General features: G+C 38.0%; 1 protein-coding gene across 1 annotated transcript in view; it reads right to left on the bottom strand.

Annotated features, from left to right (window-relative positions):
• SYNE1 (spectrin repeat containing nuclear envelope protein 1) overlaps positions 1-20,602 on the bottom strand; it is a 560,807-nt gene extending 540,205 nt beyond the window's left edge. The window contains 2 exon segments of the mRNA XM_078155071.1: positions 11,280-11,562; positions 20,461-20,602. Of these exon segments, the coding sequence (XP_078011197.1) occupies positions 11,280-11,349 (70 nt within the window). The 5' untranslated portion in view covers positions 11,350-11,562; positions 20,461-20,602.
• Between the last annotated feature and the right edge of the window lie 711 nt (positions 20,603-21,313).

Genomic DNA, 21,313 nt, shown 5'->3' with positions numbered 1-21,313 from the left:
AGTACCCGTTCAAAGCTTGCATTCTCCACTTTAAGACACCTACCAAGATATCAGACATCCTTTAACTCACTCTGGCTCTTGGAATCCCCAATTTTTTTTTTCAAAGCTTAGTTTTAACTCCATATCTTCCCAGATATACTATGTGAGATAACTTTCCTGCCTCAACCTCATTTACTAGAGGTTCCCCATCAAAATCAACTTGTATCTTTTTCCCCCTATTGAAGTCATGACTTAATCAATATAGGGAGCTCCCAGAAAGGAATTTCCTTTATTAATACAGACCATATTTGATCTTGAGCTCTAAATTTTATCACTCGAGGGTTCAGCAGGGGTGGTAGAGGGAAAAAGAGAGGAGGGAAATAAGGAAAGGAAAAAAGGAGAAAGGAGTGAGAACAGAAAGGCTAAAAAAAAGCTTTTAAAAAACCAAAGACATTCTACTCCTTTTCACGCTGTGTTGCTGTCCTAATGACCTCACAATACCCTAGTACTGTCCAAAAAAAAAAAAAAAGGGGCACACCACTTGGTATGAACTACATACCGAAGTACTCCAAATGACCTACTTCTTTCCCCTATAATTAAACCTCTCATTCCCTCAAACACAGAAGATCTCAATACCTAGGAAATCATTCAGTTAGATGATGAATGGCCCTTGAATTATCCCTGAACTATTTATTAAAAATAAAAAAAACCTGCTGTGAACCAATTAAAGAATAGCCCAATAAATTTTGGTATATGGATGTAGTGGAAGAGTACCATGCAGTAAGAAACATACGGTGAATGCTGAGAAGCATGTGAAGTCATATTAACATTGTTTCTATTGTTTTACAGTTGCTGTCTCTTCCATTTACACTGGTGGGATCTGTTTATTTTACTTTGTATCAGTTCTTTGCCTCAGTAGGTCATCTGTTCTGAGTTAGTACAAGTCTTCAAGTAGGGAGTGGCTGACTTCTCAGGCATCTTGCAGAGGGGATTCATCCTTCAGCTGAGATTTGAACAAGATAACCTCTAAGGTTATTCCTTTCAAATTCTAAGATTCTATGATCTCAAATGGAACTCAAATTCTTGGAATTTCAGCCAGGGTAATACAGCAAAGTGAAAACTTGATGGGGGAATGTATATATTTAGATAAAGAGATCACTCTATAGGCAAACCCTCCCATCCTCTTCCAGCCAACACCTTTAAATTAGTCACAGCTATGAAAATATATTGCAACTAGTTATATGAAAAAATAATAATAATGGAGGTGGAAAAGGAAAAGAAGAAAGGGAGGAAGAGAAGAGGAAAAAGCAGAGGAAAAGATAGGGAGGAGGGAGAAGAGGGGAAAGAAGGAAGAAAAGGAAAAGAAGGACAAAGAAGAGGAAAAGGAGGAAGAGGAGGATGAAGAAGATGGAAAGAAGAAAGCTCATATATAGGCTCTGGAATGCTCCTAGAAATTCAAAGACCAGGTGATAATATAATCAAATATTAAATGATATAAATATTCAAAGAACTGTTTCGATAACAAAAAATCTCCAATAACGAAAGCTGTAAAAATTAGGCTGTCTCTGGACACGGTGAGCTCCTTCTCCCATAATAATTTCAAGAGGCTGGATGACCAGTTGCCAGGAATATTGTAAAGGAGATATCACATGCAAATGGTGAGTGGAAGGAACAAATAAATCAAAGACAATTATGAGTAAAAGAACCTGAGATTAAATCCTGGTTCTAAAACCTACTAGTTGTATGACCTTGGGCAAATCCCGTACATCCCTGAGCCTCAATTTTCTCATCTGTAAAATCCAGTGTTTGGATGACAGAGTGAGATCCATAATAATCTCAACAGGTTAAAATAATGGATCAAGCCAAATAAGATATAATTTAATACATATAAAAGCAAAATCCTATATTTGGATTCAAAATATCAACTTTAAACATAAGCTAGAAGAATATAGGTAGGCAAAGTTTGTGCAAAAATGCTCTGAGGATTTTAGTGGACTGCAATAAACATGAGTCATCATTGTGACACAGCCAAAAAAGCTAATGGGATTTTATGCCACATTAAGAGAGGCATCACGTTTAGCCTGGAGAATAGAAGATTTAGAAGGGATATGAGAGCTGTCTTTAAAGATTTGAAATGTTGCTAAATGGATGAAACACATCTTGTTCTTTATGGTCTTAGATGGTAAAACTTTCAGAGAACCACGTTTTAGCTCCCTGTAAGGAAAACAAACAAAACACTTCCAATAACTAAGCTGTCAAAAAAATAAGCTGCCTCTGGACATGGTCAGTTTCCTGTCATGTTATTATTTTAAGATGCTTGATGACCATTTGCCAGGAATATTGTGGAGGGTTTCTGGTGCAGGCATGGGTTGAACTAGAGAGCCCCTAATGGGTCTTCCAATTTCTAACTCTTTAACTAGATACCCCTTTAAGGGCCCTCTCAGCTCTAGGTTTATCAGTACATCTGCATGTTTCTCAAAGGGGAAAAAAGTGAGGTATACCAGTATTTACCAAACTTGAAAGATTAGTATCAGTAGAGGAAGGATCTGTTTGTTTTTAAATTCTAAAAAGGCATTGTGAACAATAAATTTTAAAAAGTTCTCTACTAAAGTATTGTAAGAACCATTCTAAAAATACTTATTAGACTACTGCATTCAGTGAAAATCTTTCTCCAATATAGATCTTTACTGACCCAATGAAGCACATCAAGTTATATCTTCTTCCATGTTATTTTCATAATTATCTTAGTAGAAATAAAACTGAAATTCATGAGGCATCTAGGTGGCACAGTGGATAGAGCATCAGCCCTGGATTCAGGAGGACCTGAGTTCAAATCCAGCTTCAGACATGCAACACTCACTAGCTGTGTGATTCTGGGCAAGTCACTTAACCTCAACTGCCTCAACAAAAATGAAAAAAAAAGAGAAAAGCTAAAATTCATTATTTATCTATTCCACTGTATTTTGGAAAAACTGACTTATTTATCCATAAGCTAGTTCTGGAAGCTATATATGGATACATTTAGTTTTTTCTTCTAAATAACCTATATCACTGATTAAATGAATTTTTATGCTTAAGAGTTAATTAAATGTTCTGTTTTGCAATGGGAATCTATCCTACCAGAATACTAAGTTTTACTTCATTTTAAAATAAACTTATACAAAGGAACAACTGTGCCCATCTCTTCTGTGTCCCTCAGGCTAAACAAGTGAGTGATGAGTTATAAAGGAACTACAGAAAGAAAAGGCTGGGGGATTTGTTGGGGAGAAATTTGGGGAAGTGGTACAAAAGTCACCAATATTCTTACTGGGAAGGAAGGAAGGAAGGAAGGAAGGAAGGAAGGAAGGAAGGAAGGAAGGAAGGAAGGAAGGAAGGAAGGAAGGAAGGAAGGAAGGAAGGAAGGAAGGAAGGAAGGAAACCAGAATATATTAAGTATTTACTATGTGCGTGGAACTGTGCTAAGAATTGAGGATACAAATAAGAGCAAAAAGAAAGACAGTCCCCATCCTCAAAAGGGCTTATATTCTAATGAGGGAAAACATACAAAAGGGAACTGAAAGCAGGAGAGGGGAGAAGTCATGGAATTAAAGTCCAGAAGAAATAAAAAACAAGTCCAAGAGGAGAATCAAGGCAGGCTAGATTCGGACCCTCCATAAAATGGAGGCTCCAATGGGAGAAAGAGGGTGGGCCTTTTGGAAGGCTATTGCAAGGTAAGTGGGGCATGGAAGTGGTAGACCACTCTAGGGCAAGGAGGCTCCAGACTCTGAAGGCAGTTCCAGGATGAACTAAAGGGCCAATGTGACTAGACCATAGAATGATACGTAAGGATAATGGAAAAGTAAGAAGGGGTCAGGTTGTGAAGAGTTTCAAATGCAAAAAGGAGGTACTTATATTTGAAGAAATAGGAAGCCCCTGGATTTTACTGCATAGACATTGAGGAGCATGACATGATGAGACCTGAGCTTTAGGAAAATAACTTTGGCAGCTGTATGGAGTGGTCACTGCCTTTAAAAAATGCTGACTGAATCCTGGCAATGTGAAGGAGATAATTATCTTAATTTTCCCTCTCTGCTTCCACAGCACACACCCAATCAATTTCGCTGAGTTGTGAACAGAAAAACCAATACTTTATATCTCTCTCAGTTCTCCACTAAACCTAGACTTACTCCCTTTTTAAGTGGACAACTGAAGTGATCAACTTGTAGCTACCACACACAATCATTAAGTTTTCCCAAATTATTTTAGTAGAATTTCAGTCTGTCCAAACTGGTAGGGAAAACAGATCTGTGTGCCTTTATGGTACTATGTATATTCAAGGTCTCAAATCAGTCTATACAACTCAAGTTGTGTAGGAGCACAAAGTTGAGGCACAGTGACACTATACCCCTCCTCGTACCAGAAGAAGAAATAGTATTCATCTATTCTAGGTAAATGAATAATAGGCTTTGCCCAAAAATTTATGGTGACCTAATTTTAACCCTTTTAAGGAAAGTCTGAACCTTGATAAATAACTGAAAGACCTGGTTTTTTTTTGCCCACAAATGTCTGAAATCTCATAATACCCCTTACCCTTTTGCTCCCAGATTATCAGATGGTACCTCTGATCAGAAATGCCATCTAGTATTTATTATTGGTGTGAGACTATTCAATGACTTTTCCAAATCCTGGTCATAGGAATTCATGTGCTTAGAAGCACTCTGTCCATAAATATTTTTTTAAAAAATAAGTAGATCCTGTATTTCAATACAATCTTATGTTTTTATTTTATTTTATGCATTATTCTGAGAAGGTGTCCATAGACATCATCAGATCAACAAAGTGGTCCATGGCACAAAAAAAAAAGGTTAAAACTCCTGCTCTAAAGCAATGTATTTATGCCAGTATCCAGGCTCCAATTGCTAACTCCCTCTCTCTGTCTCTATGTCTCTGTCTCTCTTGCTCTCTATCTCTTTACACACATATCATCTACATGTGCACATATACACAAACACACACACACACACCCATACACATATGTGTGTATACATATGTATATATACACATCCATCTATCCATCCATTCATCCATCCATCTATCTATCTATCTGCATGCATCCACGTTTTAGTGCTTAACAAATAAACCAGTGGTTTCTACTCAGGCAATATGAAATGAATAAGTAAATAAAGAGAAATAGACTACAGGGATAACTAAGGATCCCTATTTCCCCACTCCACTCCAACCTCCCCCCCCAAAAAGTGGGGAAAATAGATATTGCTTTTCCTAAAAAGATGTATAAAATGTGTTTGTTTGTGTGTTTGTGTGTGTGTGTAATTCAACAATTTCTACAATCTTATGCTAAACTTGGTGATAGTTGTTTTTCCTCTTAGTCAGCAATTTCTCAGAATCAGAAGATAGGGCAATGAGTGAATTGTAAACAAATCAAATAGATATATTTTTAGTATGTGATGACTCATGTAACCCACAGTGCAGATAAAAAGAAACTTGAGAGAGTGTAGCATATAGGAAATCAAATTTTAGTTCAGAGAAATGTTATTTCAAGATCAAAAAGGAGTAATACTCTCAGATCAGTACTTTTCAGCCCTTGGAACTCCACCAACAAGCAACTTACTGAGTAATCTTTTCATTCTGTCTTTGTTGCCTATGCTGACACCCAAAAGAGCTGAAGCAATTTTTTAAAATCTATAACAACACAGTGTAAAGAAATCCATCTGCAAATTTTACACATATTTCACAGAAATGTCCTCTGGGTAATAAAAATGGGGGGCTACTGAGAATCATTTAGTTTAATTCCATATCTAGGAGCAATTTTTAATATCCTCAATTTAAATATCCTCAAAATTTTAAGTTCTGAATAAAAATACTAATTTCTGTAGAAATTGAACAGATAAATGATCATTCAATGCATGATTTATATATTAATGAAGTAATTAATAAAATATCTTATACTTAGTATGTACAAGGTACAGAGTCAGGTGCTCTTGGGAATACAGAAATGAATAAGATAGAGTTTTTTCCTCAAAGAGTTTAAAGTCTAGTAGGGGTGATATATGTATATAAGTCAAAACAAAACACTACACAAAACTGTTCTAGGAGCAGTATAAACAAAATGCTGTAAGAATTTAGGAAGGGTAGAGTTTTGTTAAATAAACGTGTCCAAGAAGCAATTTCAGGTAGAAAGCATTACCCGAATAAAGGTGCAAAGACAAGAACATAAAAGAAAGATTTAAGTAAATACTCAGTTTAATTGAAACAAACAGTACATGCAGGGAAGGATGTTGGGATTAGGCTACAAAAAGCCTTGCATGCCAAGGTAAAGAGTTTGGATTTTATTCAGGAGCCACTAGATTTTGAGCACAGAGGTATCAAAAACTGAAGCAATACTTTAAATGGATCTACTTGACAATAGCAGGCCAGCTTACAGAGTGGATTAGAGGATACAAAGTTGGCGTATATATGTAATAATAGCCTATTAAGAAAATAAAATAGCGCAGAAATTGGCATAGGGAGAAAACATGCATAAAGGGTTAAGGCAACAACCATTAAAAAGTACACTGCAGTAGAGGTGAGTAGGTAAGAGACAGACTCTATAACTAGCTGAAGTGCATTGCTTTTGAAACATACCTGAGTAAGAGAGACAAATCAGCCATAAGATTGTACTTTCTCCTACACTGATTATCTTCTTTCCCCTCTCTTTTTGGCTGGCCTAATTTTATTGCAATTTCTGTAATTTGGGAATTATGACTAATATAGTTCTACATAGCGTTGCAAGCAATAGTAATGGTTTTAAACCAAATTCTTTATCTCATTTTAACAGAGAAATTACCAAACAACAGATTCTTGGCCAACAGAGCAAGAGCTAGCAAAGAAAATAGAAATTCCATTGTAGATATAATACATGGATTATTTAATATCATTTTATGATCCATTAAGAAGTAGCCAGAAAGTCAGAGATATAAGATCAAATTCTTGATCTCTTATGTGGCTAAAATAATGCAATTCTCATAAGATGGTAAGTTTTCCTTTCCTATGATGTGTCCAAAAGAAAACAAAACCCAAACAAATCATTGAAAATTCTAAAATATTTATTCTATTTTGCTTTCAATCTTGACTAGCCAATCTATGGTTCATTTTCATAGAGTAATGAATTCCTAGGGGGGAAATTGTCTTATAACCAATAGCACTTTAAGATGGCTGGCTCATCAAAAAATTTCAAAAGGCTATTGATGTATCATCAAGGATAAAAAAAACTCTCTGATCTTGTGGGAAAAAAGAGAAAAGGGTCATGCTTTGGGGGAAATGGTACATGATCAACGTTGCAATTACCAACATGGACTTCATAACATTCTAGTTGACAACTGTTCTCTATTACACTCAACTCCAATGTGAATTACAACTTCAATTGTAAATTGTTTCTGATATTTTACCATTTACTTCCGGACACTTAATTGTATTAATTTTAAAATAACCAGTAATGGTTCACTAATTTATAAAGTCCTAAGGAGTTTAGACAATTAACTTTAAGTAAAGAAATTGACTAAAATTCCTAAAAATGTATCAACTACTACTCATTGAGTGCCTAACAGGTGAAATATGGGAGACTCAAAGACATACCAAAGATGGTCCCCACCATCAAGAAGCTTAGAACGTAACAGGGAAGAAAAGACACTAACAGGGGCTATCCATAAAGTTGATTGTACAAGCCTCACCAGAAGAATCAATTCTATTACTTCATAGTCAGAGCTCATATCCTAGTTAGCTGCAACTGAAGTCTAGGTATTATTATATAAGCCTGTTTTCCATCTCTGTGCCTTTATAGAGAGATTATAATTGACTTGGGTGACCGAGACACTCATTCTTCCTAAGGACTAATGAGAATCATCACTGCAGACTGAATGCTCATCCATAATTCAGGATCCCAGTCTCAAAGATTATGTTCAAACTACAACAAATCTCGGCAAAGGTGAAATATTGAACCACTGCTGCTGCAGAAGCTAAATCATGATGCCAAATGGATGTATTTTTTTTTACTTCTTAGCACTAGAAACAGAGTTTAAACAGAAATATCCAAACTCAATAGCAATGAATATAACCAAGCGAGTGACAGAAAGGCTAAATTACACTAGACAAAGCTGTTTTCTTCATTAGTAACACATAGGTCCTGTTGTATAAAGTGATCATTGAGATTGAAAAGTAAAACAAAGCAAAACAAAAAAGCCTTCTCTCTAAGACTTATGTACCAATAGAGAACTGATGGGTTTGATTATTACAAACTCTCACACTAGACTTCTCAGGAGAGAAGAATCTGATTTGTTCTCAATGTTTTTATTTGACTTATCTGAATAATTACAACAATTATCCATTTTGCTTTGCTGGCCTTTTTTACAAGCTTACACATAGTAAAATGGTCTCTACATTTGTGTCTATCACTAATCTATATAGGAGGTAGATTTTCAATGTTAGGGTTTAACTCTATGGGACTGGCACCAAGAATTATTTGTTTTCATTCAACTCTATGGATTCTTTTCAGAATTTAACCCTGAACTCTTTTTTCACATGTTACAAATGCTACTTATGCTAGAAAAGGAGGGACATTTTCAAGTGAAGTCACTGTGTTCTCCAATCTGACAGAGTAAAATACTGTGGATTTATATAGTACAGTATTATAAATGATATGTGTAAGCAGAGTAAATATACTGCCTTCACATGTACTTGAATAAGTATTATCATTTTACCTGAGGGCCAGAAGCAATGATAATTTTTAACAGATAAGGGGGAGGGGATATGGCCTGAACCACTCCAGATACATTCCTCCTCACTGCTCCCCAAGATTTTCAGTCTCCATAGCCCTCATCTGTTTTGAATTACCATCACCTAGGCACTGAAAGAAAATAATAATAATAATGCACATAGATAAAAGGAAAATAAGTGTGCACTTAAATAAACATTAGTAAATTGTACCCAGTCTTCACTGGACCAGACTTGCACTGATACTATCAACATTTACCAGTGTTGTTCCTCTCTTGCTTTTAATTCCATTTCCATATTCATTTCTAGCATTGTTTAGCACCAAACTATTTTCCTTTGTCAAATGAGCTAGTGTAAGTAGATGGCCTCTTCCTGCTCTAAAAATCCTCTTTAATCTTAGAATTAATTAGATCTTAAAAATAAGATTATTAATTAATAATATAATATCACTAATTGATAAAAATAATATAAATTAATAATTGATTAAATAATACATTAATTTAATCTCAGGGATATTAATTTTAGGAATCATATATGTGCAGTTTCTCTTCAATAAGAACAGCCATTTTGATTGAGTTCTCTATGAGTTCAAGGTTTGAGATAATTCTCCTGCATATGTATAATAGGCAATAAAGTAATATCCAAAATTGTGTGGCACTTTGAATAAAAGTCACTAGTATATTAGCATGCAATAGCATAACTTTTGAAAACTACCGCAATAGAGTATTCAGACAGTACTCCCACTTAATAATAACTCACACTTACACAGTTTTCAGTTTACAAAATATTTTCTTCAAAACAACCCTATGAGAATTGGAAAGTATTTTATCTCCGTTTTAAAAGCAAGGAAACAGATATGGAGAGGATGAGGGACTTGGCTCCTAAATATTGGAAATGTGAATCAAACCTAGGCTTTCTTCTTTCAGATCTAGTGCTCTCTCCACTATATAACACTGCCTGCTCACCTCATACAGACTTCTACGTGAGCTTAGCATGAATTTCAGTCTTTTGAAAGTTCAAGTTGCCCAGACAATTAGAAAGGATTGCAGTGACTGCCCCCAGAGATAGCTGTCAATTGACTGTCATGATGATTAACAACAACAATAATAATAATAACAATAACACATGTTCAGTTGTTTCAGATTCTTTGTGATCCCATTTGGGGTTTTCTTGGCAAAGATCCTGGAGTGGTTTGCCATTTCCTTCTCCTGCTCATTTTACAGATGAGGAAGCTGAGGCAAGCAGGGTCAAGTGATTTGCCCGGGGGCACACAGCTAGTAAGCATCTGAGGCTGGATTTGAACTCAGGTCTTCCTGACTCCAGACCCAGCACTCTATCCACTGTGCTACCTAGCTACTCAATAATAACAAAGCTAGCATTTATATAGCACTTACTATGTGCCAGGCACTGTGCTAAGTGCTTTACAATTGTTATCTCCTTTGAACCTCATAAAAACCAGGACAGGTAGGTACTTTACTCTCCCCATTTTATAATGAGGAAACTAAGGCAAACAGTGGTGAAATGACTTGCCTAGGGTCACACAGCTAATAAATGTCTGAGGCTGTATTTGAACTCAGGTCTTCCTGAATCCAGCTTGGATACTCCATCAATTGCACATCCTAGCTGCCCCCAATGAATCTAGTAATTTAATAGTTTATCTAGTAACCCACTAGTTTATTGTACAAGGAGTCAAACGACCGGTTTATCAGAAATTCTGGAGCTGTCTTCAAAAAAAAACAATGATTTTTTTTTTACCCCATCTGAACATACCATTCTTTGCATCTGGCCCAGGCAGAACATCACCTTCCCTAAAATGACCCTGAATAGCAATAATTTCTAGATTTAGAAACCAGTAACAAAGGAGACATCAAACTTTTATATCCCCATAGGTGGATAAATATATACTTGATACATTTTTGGCAATAAGCCAGCGTTGCTGCTGTTGTTTGTTTGTTTGTTTTTCCCCTGAAGTAATACATAAGCAAAAGCAGATAATGAGCAATCCCCATATCATCTTAGGATAGTATTATGCTAAGCTGACTCACTCACAGACTCATTATTTATATGACACCAGTCACTAGTGAACTAACATCACTCATCATTCATATCGCTTCTTGCTGGCCTATTCTTGCAGCTCTGCTTCTCTCAGTCTCTGAAGGACAGAGTTGTCATTTATACAGCTATAACTCAGGGTCCTTGCCTGAAGGATATGAATTCACATTAAAATCTCTCTAATAAAGACTGAAGCACATACATCTCTTGCATAAGAAAAACACAGACAGGGTCTATCTCATTCTGGTATTGGGGTAGGCAGAGTACTTGCTAAATAAAAGGAAGACAGCTGAAGAAATGGCCTATATTGATTTTTAAAAGTCATCACAAACATGTCTGATATCTTTATTACTAGAAATTTCTAAAAAATTCTCCTACCACCTGCTGTTACAATTTCACAAAAGTGAAAACAAATACATATTTTTAAATGGGAGAAATAAATGTCTGTATCCAGATGTCAGTAAATCAGAACAGACTTCGCCTCTGAGACATCTGGCACTTACCTTGGAGTCTTTGCATCACATTGGCAATGTCTCGAGGAGATCTTGATAGCATTCTCGAGGAAGTGGCCATGATGTTTCTGTGGTAGGCACCTTCCAGCAAGAGAATCCTCCCATGAAACCACAAATCTTGACAGCTGGAGATTCTATGCTACTCTCATCTAGACACTTTTCTTTTCAGATCTGAGAGGCCGTAAATGGATCCATCCCTGGGCAGCAGCTGATTAGAAGACTGCCTTTTCAAAGTTTAAGTCATTTCTTTTCAGAAGTCCTTCTCTGAATTACCCTGTCATGGGGAAAAGACAGGTTTTAGAAATAATTTATATGGGCCTTTGTATATTAAAAAAGATACAAAAATAGTTATTCTAAAATTTAAAGATATAAATATACATGTTCAATATTCAAGAAAGCATTTTATAGTTGAATGCAATTGATACAGGAACTCTACTGAATGGCCATTATTTGAACTATTATAAAAATGAACAGCTATAAATCTAGCTCACAAACACTTCTCTGGGCTTGCTCTTCATGTTCTTACTCATGCAAACATAATGTCAGGGGGAGTATTGTTGTCTGGCATGCTATTTTGGCATTTTTAACCCACTGTAGATATTTGAAAGCTAAAAGAGAAACAACTGTTTTACTTCAACCTTTATGTTTAACATTCATAACAGTTGATATGAAAAAAAAAGAAAATGTGTTCTTTATCAAGTAAAGTAAATATTCTTGTAACTCTTAATATTTCTCCAATTCTTTATAATCTTAAGTATCTCAGTCAGCCTTGCACATATGAGAGTGAATGACCAGAAATCAAGAAACCTGGGCTTAGATCCCAGCTTTGACTCATTAGCTGTGAGGCTGTAAGTAAGCAACTTCACACCGCTACGCCTCAGTTTTATTATCTGTAAAAGTGGAAACAACTGGCACTGACCACCTTACAAGTTTGCAGTAAGGAAACACACACACATGTGTGTGTATGTATATATTATATATACGCATATGTATACACACATATAATGTGTGTATATGTATTATATATATATATATATATATACATATATACATATATATGTATATATAAACTTTAAAATGTTTTCTCTCTTCATTATATTGTCAGAGCATAATCTTAACCTCTTTTTCCAGCCATTTAACTCTCCATTCCCTAAAACTTAACTGATATACAACCTTTTCCATACAGCTTCCTTAACCCCTTTGCTGGTTATAGGCTTCCTTCCAGATGTCACATGCATTTTGTTTTGTATCTTGCTAATGAACTTATGTAAAAAGTTTCCCTTTGAGTCAGGAAAGTTCATCAAGAGTAACAATGGTGGCCAAACACAGTCTTTGCTCAGTGCAGTAAAAGTCACTAATAATGCAAAGTATGTAAAAGCTACTAAACACAGAAATTTAAGGAGGAATTCTGAAAATCAGTGTACCCCATATATCTAGACATCTCACTAATAAAAAGCCAGCTTAAGCCAGCAATGAAGATGTGTTAGTTTCTCCCAGAGTAGAGTATCTCTTTCTTTTAAACCCGAGACTGAGGAGAACAAGGTTAAGAATTGTAGTCTAAAGTATTCTTAGGATGGCTCTGTAGCAGTAACAATGTTTTATTTCCATCTTGGATCACCATGGTGTCTGATCTAATACAGTACAGAAATACATGTCATTGTATACACAAGCATTCCATCACTCACCCCCTCAGAATCCCCAGACAAGCATATATAGGTTCTATCATTATAACTCAAGCCCGTAAGTGTTCTGTGACCGTATCAACTTGGAAAATATTGTCTTAATAGATTTTCTATTAAGTTGGTGGGAGAATCATTCTTTAGTTACTAATGAAGGGGGTGGGATATAGCTGATGTTGATGCAGATACTAAGAAACATACAGTACTGAAGCTACAACTTTTGTTGGACTTTTCCCTTTGACACAACCTATGATTTGATTAGTGATTTCTGACATGATATAAGCCATACAGTCCCTAAGAGAAATTGTTTTTACAGGTCTCACCCAAGAACCTTAGATTTTTTCCTTCCCCTCTCCTAATCCATCAGTATGTTCTGCCAATTCTTTTTCCACCAAATCTAAGAGATGAATAGACACACAATTAAAGTTGACTGACTAGAGATGGGACCAGAATTTTTACATTTTCAAAGCAGAAGAACATTATCCATCAGACCATTTACTTAGATATCCATTCTCGCACATGAGGGATATCTTTTAAAATCCATTTTTTCCTCATTGAAAGATTAATATAGAATAATAGAGCTAAGACAGGTCTTGCTACCTGGCCGAGTGATACAGTAGAAAAAGCATAGACTTTGGAATCAGAAGGCCTAGGTTAAAATCCTGCCTCTGATAGCCTACACTACCCATGTGACATTTGGAAAGTCATTTAACTTCCCTGGATTTCAGTTTCTTCATCTGTCCCATCTAGCTATCGAGCTATAATCCCTATGATATAATATGCCTTTAGTATTTAAACATAAGGTGAGATGTCTATAACTTAAGAAACCTGTGTATACGAATACTAGAACGAGTCCATCAACATATCTCATGGATAGAGTATGATGAAATCATCATATAAGTCTTAGCTGTAAAGACAGAAGACCTAGAGACCATTTGACTTTCATATGACACTGGAAATCTCTGCTCAGAGAGAAGAATAAAATTTTTGAACATGAATATCTAAATTTATAATCCTTGATAATGTGGGCCAGAACTAACTGAGGCCAATCCAGTGGTTGAAGTTTGGGACTGAAACAAAATGAGATACTCATACACTATCTATCATAGACAGTTAACAAAAAGAAATTTACTTTGCCATGGCCTAGAAAAGGATACACAGTTTGTCCAGATAGACGCAACCTCCTACCTTGTCTCCATATGGAAATACATCTGGTCAGAAAGTGTGCTGATGCACATAGCAGTGAAACATCTGTCAAGTCTAAAGGGCACTGATTCCCCATTGACTGACCCTTTAATGCCCTTAGTAATCAGGAAGGCACATCAACAGCTCAAGCCTAAATCTGCTAGACCAATCAAGTCTTGAGGACAGCTTCCTCACATTTTCATGAAAAAATAGTCTGGCCAACATGGCAGGTTCTTCAGGCCACTTTGCAAAGCCATAAAATGCTATATAAATAAGCCCTAAAATTTATTGTTATGGTGTTATTATTATTAGGCAAACTACATGATGTTCTTGACAATCTCAAGCTTCTCTTTGTCATAAAAGTTCATCTTTTGTAGAATATTTCTCAGTAATATAATATGACATTGAATGGTGGGATACCACAATATCAGAAGAATTAAAATTGGAAATGACCCAAAAGGCAATGGAAAGAGACATGATAGGTGTAAGTAGATTATAGCACATTATCAATGATGACTTGGATGTCAGATGTAGGGCAAAAGATATAACAAAAGTTGTGTGTGCCTAGAAAAGATGAGCTGGTCACTGCATGAAAATGAAGTATGATAACAATTGGGTAGCCTCTATGCTGAAATGTCTTAATGTGATACACTAAAGGATCTCCAGAGAAAGGCCTCTAGTGTTGTTGGGTGGTTGTTCTAGGAAGGATTTATAACATGGACAAGATTAGAATAAGAATAAAAAGGTGGAATGGGTGGTAATCTGTATCTGGTCAGGATGCATCCATATCACTGCGCTCACAGATCAATCAAAATATGGAAGAATTGTGCTCTCATAGCACCCTACATGATGCTGAGTACATAATGTGTCATGGAAATAATAATGAATATAACCGAACTTGACTCTCATTTTTAATGTGTGAAGGGAACAGAAGGAACTAGTAAAGGAGATAAGTTAAAGAACCGGGGAGATGACATAAGAAAATTAATAGAAAGAAAAAAAATACCCATAATCTTCATCAAAAGCCATCTGTTCGCAGTTTGCAAAAGAGTTGGAAGAGACCTCAAAAGCCACTATTCCAACCCATACATGAAGAAGAATCTCTTCTACCACATATCTCAAATATTTGCTTAAAGAACTTTAGAGAGGAAGAACCCACTACCTTGGCAGCTAGCCTATTTGGCTTGGATAGATCTCTAATTTGGGGCAGCTAGGTGGCTCAATGGATAGAGAGCTGGGACTAGAGCCAGGAAAACCTGAGTTCAAATCCAGCCTCACACACTTACTAGCTGTGTGAGCCTGAGGAAGTCACATAAGCTCTGCTTACTTTAATCCACTGAAGAAGGAAATGGTAAATCACTCTATCTTTGTCAAGAAAACACCAAAATGAGTCATGAAAAGTCGGACACAACTGAAATGACTCAACAACAAAACCAGACTACAAAATGAAGACTGGGATGTGGAATAACAAGGACCAAGACATGAATCTATTCTGAAGACACACAAATGAATTTTCAATTTTCTACAAAAGGGTGGAGAATTTGTGGCCTCAAAGCCACATGTGGCCCTCTAGGTCCTCAGGTGTGGTCCTTTGACTGAATCCAAACTTCATAGAACAAATCCCCTTAATAAAAGGATTGCTCTGTAAAAGAAAAAAAAACCAGTCTGTTGTTAACAACTAGGGATGGTAGTTATCTTACAACACCTCCCCTTTGCCTCTGCCACACCAAGGTGAAAGGTCCTTATGGATTTGTCAACATATTTCAAAAATCAAAGTATTCATATGGCAAAATTAATTTTTGAAACACTGAACAAATCTTTGGCATGAATTTTATTCATCTTTAGAGCTATAGCTTGTTCAAAATGTGTCCAATTTATTCAGAATCACAGCATGTTAGAGCTGCTCTAAATCCTATGATCCAAAGGTCATGCAGTACAACTTCCTCATTTTATTAAGAGGAAAGCCAAGGCCCTGAGAACTTCCCTGTTGAACTTGAGGACACCTACCATCTTGTTAGTCTCATAAGTTCACAACCTCAACTTCTCATTCTCCCTCAACCCACATATCCAATCTATTGTCTTATCTTACAAGTTCTATTTCCTCAACATTGCTCCAATAGGTCCCCTCTCCACTCATACCCCCTCAGTTTAGGCTCTTATAGCCTCACTCTATTACTATTGCGATAGCCTCCTAATTAGTCTCCCTCCCTCGTGTCCCTACACAACAATTCTTTTTCTACACAATGGCAAAAGTGATTTTCTTCCAGTGATGGTTCGCCTGAGTTATCCTCCCCTCCCACACATATCAATAAATCCTCATGACTATCTACCTATCAAAAGCCTACTATTCCCACCCATATATGAAGAAGAATCTCTTCTATCACATATCTCAAATATTTGTAGCATCAAATAAAAATTCTACTGTTTGGCAAGTAAATCTCTTCACATCCTGGTCCTATCCTACTGTTTGGGGCTTATTAAACACTCTTTCCTTCCAAACACTCTACAATCCAGCCTTTTTGCCTTTTCTCACCTCTAAAATTCCATCCCCTATCCTCAAACCATTGCCACTGCACTGGCTATCCAACCAGACTAGAATGCTCTCTCTTCTCATCTGAATCTCTTAGAACCCCTAGCTTTCTTCAAGATTCAACTCAAAGATCACTTTCTATAGAGGACCTTTCCTGGTGCCCTCTCCCTGCCTTATTTGCTAGTACCATCTTCCCTAAGGTTACCTCATAGCTACTTAGTATATGTTTTGAATATACCTGTATATGTATATCCAACATTAGAACGTAAGTTCCTTTAGTGACTATTTAACATTCGTCTTTATATTCCTAGTGCCTAGCACAATGCCTGGCACATAGTAGGATTTTAATAAATGCTTATTGATGGAAGTGATTTGTGTAAGATCACAGGTGATGAGTTGGAGAACCAGAAGTTCTAAACTCATTCCTTTTTTTCACTATGACATGAGTGAACTGATTACCAAATGATGGTTCTTCCCAGTTGTGGTAATAGGGATGAATACCTCACAATTAGGAGAGACGGGTTTAAGATAATTTTTTCCACCAATTTTTTAATCCCAGAGGATCCTCAAGCTCCGTCTTCTGCTTCAACACCACAATAAGTTTTCCCTTCTTTGCTTCTTAGCATGGACATTAATCTCCTAGCTGCCAAATTATTAAGACACTTTGAAGTATAACTTCAAACAATTAAAAAAAGCTGAGGTATTAAGACCCAGGAAGCAACAACTGAGTACTTTAGACCATAGAGCAGAGATGGGCTGACTCACTTCTAACCAAAGACAGATAAACTAACGTGAGGTTACTAGGTAAAGATTCAGGTCAGAAAACAGCAATAGGCTTTAAAGATCAATATAACTCTATATAAACTATACAAATGTTATTCATTAATAGAATAGGTAATGAAATCTGCTCATTTTTCAGTTAACTTAAGCAATAACTTCAATTTCATTACTCATTAAGGTCTGTTGGCATTCATAAATTTAAAAAAATATTTGAGTTTTACTTCATCTTTTTTTTACCCTATACACCCACGGGTAAAGAATGGAATTAGCAACCTGTAACATAGCCAAAAGCATACAGAAGGGAGGAAGAAGAGGAGGAGCAAAGTATTTGGATATTCAGCTCCTGCATCATCATTACAAAAAAAAAATGTGCTGGGTACCCAGGGGGTGGGTGGCAGTGTTCTGAATTCTGTCCCTACTCAGCAGGAAGATGAATGCATAATGAACATCTGATGTACGTGTCCTCTAACCAAAAGACAGAGTACTCAGTTGATTAGTGTAAAAAGAAATTTAGGTCATGATTCAGTTTGATCAAGAGGATTAGCAGTTGTCCAATAAAAAAGATTATCAGTTACCATTCTCTCATATACTTACCAGGAGTGCATTTTTTTAAAGTAATAAACACATCTAAGAACTAAAACCAAGCAAAAACCCAAATAAACCCCATGTTTCAGATCTTATTAGTCTATGCCAAATGGAAGGCCACAGTAGGGAAAAAAAAAAAAGGAAAAAGAAGAAAGGTAGTCAGGATTTCATTAGATCCCATGTCATACGTGCTAGCCTTATACCATGGGGTCTGTAGGGTGGGGTCAACCATAACTAAAGCTGGAGTGAAAGAAAAATGGAATGCCTTTGCCCACTTATGTATTTCTTACACAACCTCTTCCAGTTACAGCCCCATTTCCATTCCAAGAAGCTGCCTGGCAAATGATCATCAGATTGAAGGCTATACTATGCACTACTGTGGCAAGCATTTTTCAAAGATTTCTAAGCTTAAGGCAACTCTTTTTTTTCTTTCTCTGCAGAAAAGTAACATTGAGAATCAAGTACAGAAGAATATATGAGAGAGAAAATGGTGAGCAGGTGTAACCCATTTTGTGAAAATTATTATTTGAGAAGGATAAAAGTGAGGAGAATGCCATAGCCCAGGGGGTAAAAGTTTTAAAGAATAGTATCAGTACTATCTGGAATATCCTGAAAACAGCTCCTGCCCTTTAACATGAACATATTTTAAGTTTACATAGTTAAAGTTAGCATTAGTTCTAAATCTACCTCAAAGCAGTGAACAGGTGGTGAAGAAGAGGGGAATTTAAAGCATGCTGTTCCTTGGGTGTCAAGACATCCTAAGCAATACATCCCATCATTTCTCTCAAAAAGCCAGATCCAAGAATCTTCATGACTCACATCTAACATAGCTTTTCTGCATATTTTACACTCTTGTTTCATTGCCTATCATTACACTATGCCTTGGTGTGATTTGACCTTCCTGTGAAAATGCTACTAAAATGTGGCAACAAAATTAGGTGAGCATTGGTATTTTCAAAGGGAGGGGAAGCATTTCTCCCTCAATTTTTGGAACTGCTTTAGGACAGCCTCAGAAAAAGAAAAACTAACCAGCCCAATGTGATAAAACATTATATTAAAAAATGCCAGTATGGTAAGACTGGCCTATAGCTGCTACCCCTGGAAAGCCTGCCCAAATTACCTACAAAAGAGGGCCTGAGTCTATCACATCCTACGAAAAATCTTTACACCAACCTAGTCCATAGGACAGCTTTTCTCCAAGTTCTCTGCCTTCCCTGGCTGCTGCTTTCTGCTGCCTTTGCGTTATTTGACTGTCCTTTGCAGTGAGTGCACCAGCCCTCTCTGAATCGCCATTCCACCCCATACCCTGGGCAGTGATGTAAAATCTGAGTCGGAAAACGAGTCTTCGACTAGGCTGGCTGAAAGTTATTTTGCCCTCTAGTGCAGACAGCGCTAGTGCACTGATCCGGTGACAGGGAGGGGAATGCGATGGGTCCAGCCCCGCACACAATTCTTGCTTTGCTACCTATTTCCCCTTCCCCAACCTTTCCTAAAATAGCACGGAAGGCGGAGGAAGGGAGGCTCCAAGAATCTGTCTGACGCCCTAGAGCTCCTATCTGATAGTAACAGTCACCGGTACAATGACAGGGGATGTTGGGGTCGGGGGGGTGGGGTAGGGGAGAGGGGGACTTTCGCTTCTTTCTGCACTAGTATGGGCTTAAGGATGTGCCGTGGGCGGAAATGACAATATAGAAAGAGGGAGAAATTTGCAGAAACCTCCTGGCACCTGATTGCAGGGAGAAAATCTCCCTTCTTTTCCACCTCCCCTACCCTCAGCTGGGCAGGACCCTAGAGTACAACGCGCAAACTTGCCAGGGATGTGTCCTCGTTTTTGCATGTTTTACCTTATTCCTAAGGCGGCTGGCTCGTCTTGTTCCACCGTTGCCAAGAGCAGCGGTTGAAAAATCACCTTGGCTTGCTTCTCCCGGGCTCCGCGGGAAATGCCCAAGAGCTCGCTCTTGTGCCTGGCGCTCGTGCTCTCCTCTCAATCCTGCTCTTTTCCACCACCACCACCACCAGCAGCAGCAGCAGCAGCAGCAGCAGCAGCAGCAGCAGCAGCAGCAGCAGCAGCAGCAGCAGCAGCGCAGCAGCAGCAGCAGCAGCAGCAGCAGCAGCACAGCAGCAGCAGCCGCCCCCCCCCCTTCTTTCCTCTCTCCCTCTGTCTTTACGAGAACTCTGGTGCTGACGGGAAGCCTTGGCCTCCCTGGTTACTGGGTACAACAATCCCACCCTAGCTCCATCCGAGCAGACAGATACACATAAGCGTGTACACACAACACACACGCACGCACACTCACTACTGCACCTAGCAGCGCCGGAGTGTCGTTCCCTCCCTCTAGCAATCAGATCCCTGGCGGGCCCTGCCGACCAGTGTCCTCTCCTCCCAGCATCAAACCTGAGCTTGCTTTCTCACCTCCCTCTCGCGCTCTTGGTCCAGAAGAGGCAAGGGAAAACTCCAGTGTCTCTGGCCAGGGTCGCTCTCCAATCCCTCTCCTTCCCACCCTTCCTTGGCTGGCTCAGCTTGGACGTCCTAGTTAGCCTCTGCTATCGAAAGGATGCATCGGCCCCCTGGATGAGCTGGGGGCGGGGACAAGGGAGGGCAGCTACGCAAAGGGCTTTCCCTTAGCTGAAATACACACAACCTCGCCTGCACCCTGGTGGTGTCTCTCAGAAGCAGACTAAGTGGTGTGGGTCCTCCACCCTCCCCTACGCCCTCCCATCCACTCCGGACCTGCCTGCTGGGGTTGAGGGCGGAGCGGAAATGTCAGTGGGAGATGCTGCCTCTGCTATACCGCAGCTGTGGGAGCGCTCAGAGCTGATTTGGCCTGGTGTGGTAGCTGCTCAGCTCCTCCAACATAAGCCTCCTGCAGGGATTCCGGAGCAACGAAGTGGCCCCTCAGTGCACCACTTCCTCAACCCCCTGCACAATTTAAGTTGGCTTCATAATAAGGGTGCACGCGGATTGTCCTCATGGAAGTTAGCAGTCACTAATTTAACCATCTGTTTTGTGACCCAGGTCAAACAGTAAACACTAAAACTGAAGGTGAAAAGCTGCATGTCAGTAATTAAACTGACACATTCCAAAGCCCTTTGTCTCATTAGTCATCCTTCGGTTAATTTTTCAATATGTTGCTGTTTTCACATATGCTACAAAATGACCCACTTTGCTGATATGTTTGAGATGAAAGTATGGTATTTTAAGGGAATAGAAAAATACATTTTATGGAGTAGTGCTAAGAGAACTGGCTTTAGAATCCGGAAAAACC

Source organism: Phascolarctos cinereus, unplaced genomic scaffold (genome assembly GCF_003287225.1).
Source record: "Phascolarctos cinereus isolate Bilbo 61053 unplaced genomic scaffold, phaCin_HiC Scaffold_5;HRSCAF=322, whole genome shotgun sequence".
NCBI lineage: Eukaryota > Metazoa > Chordata > Mammalia > Diprotodontia > Phascolarctidae > Phascolarctos > Phascolarctos cinereus.
Note: the sequence above shows the minus strand (reverse complement) of the source record. Positions and strands in the feature narration are given on the sequence as shown.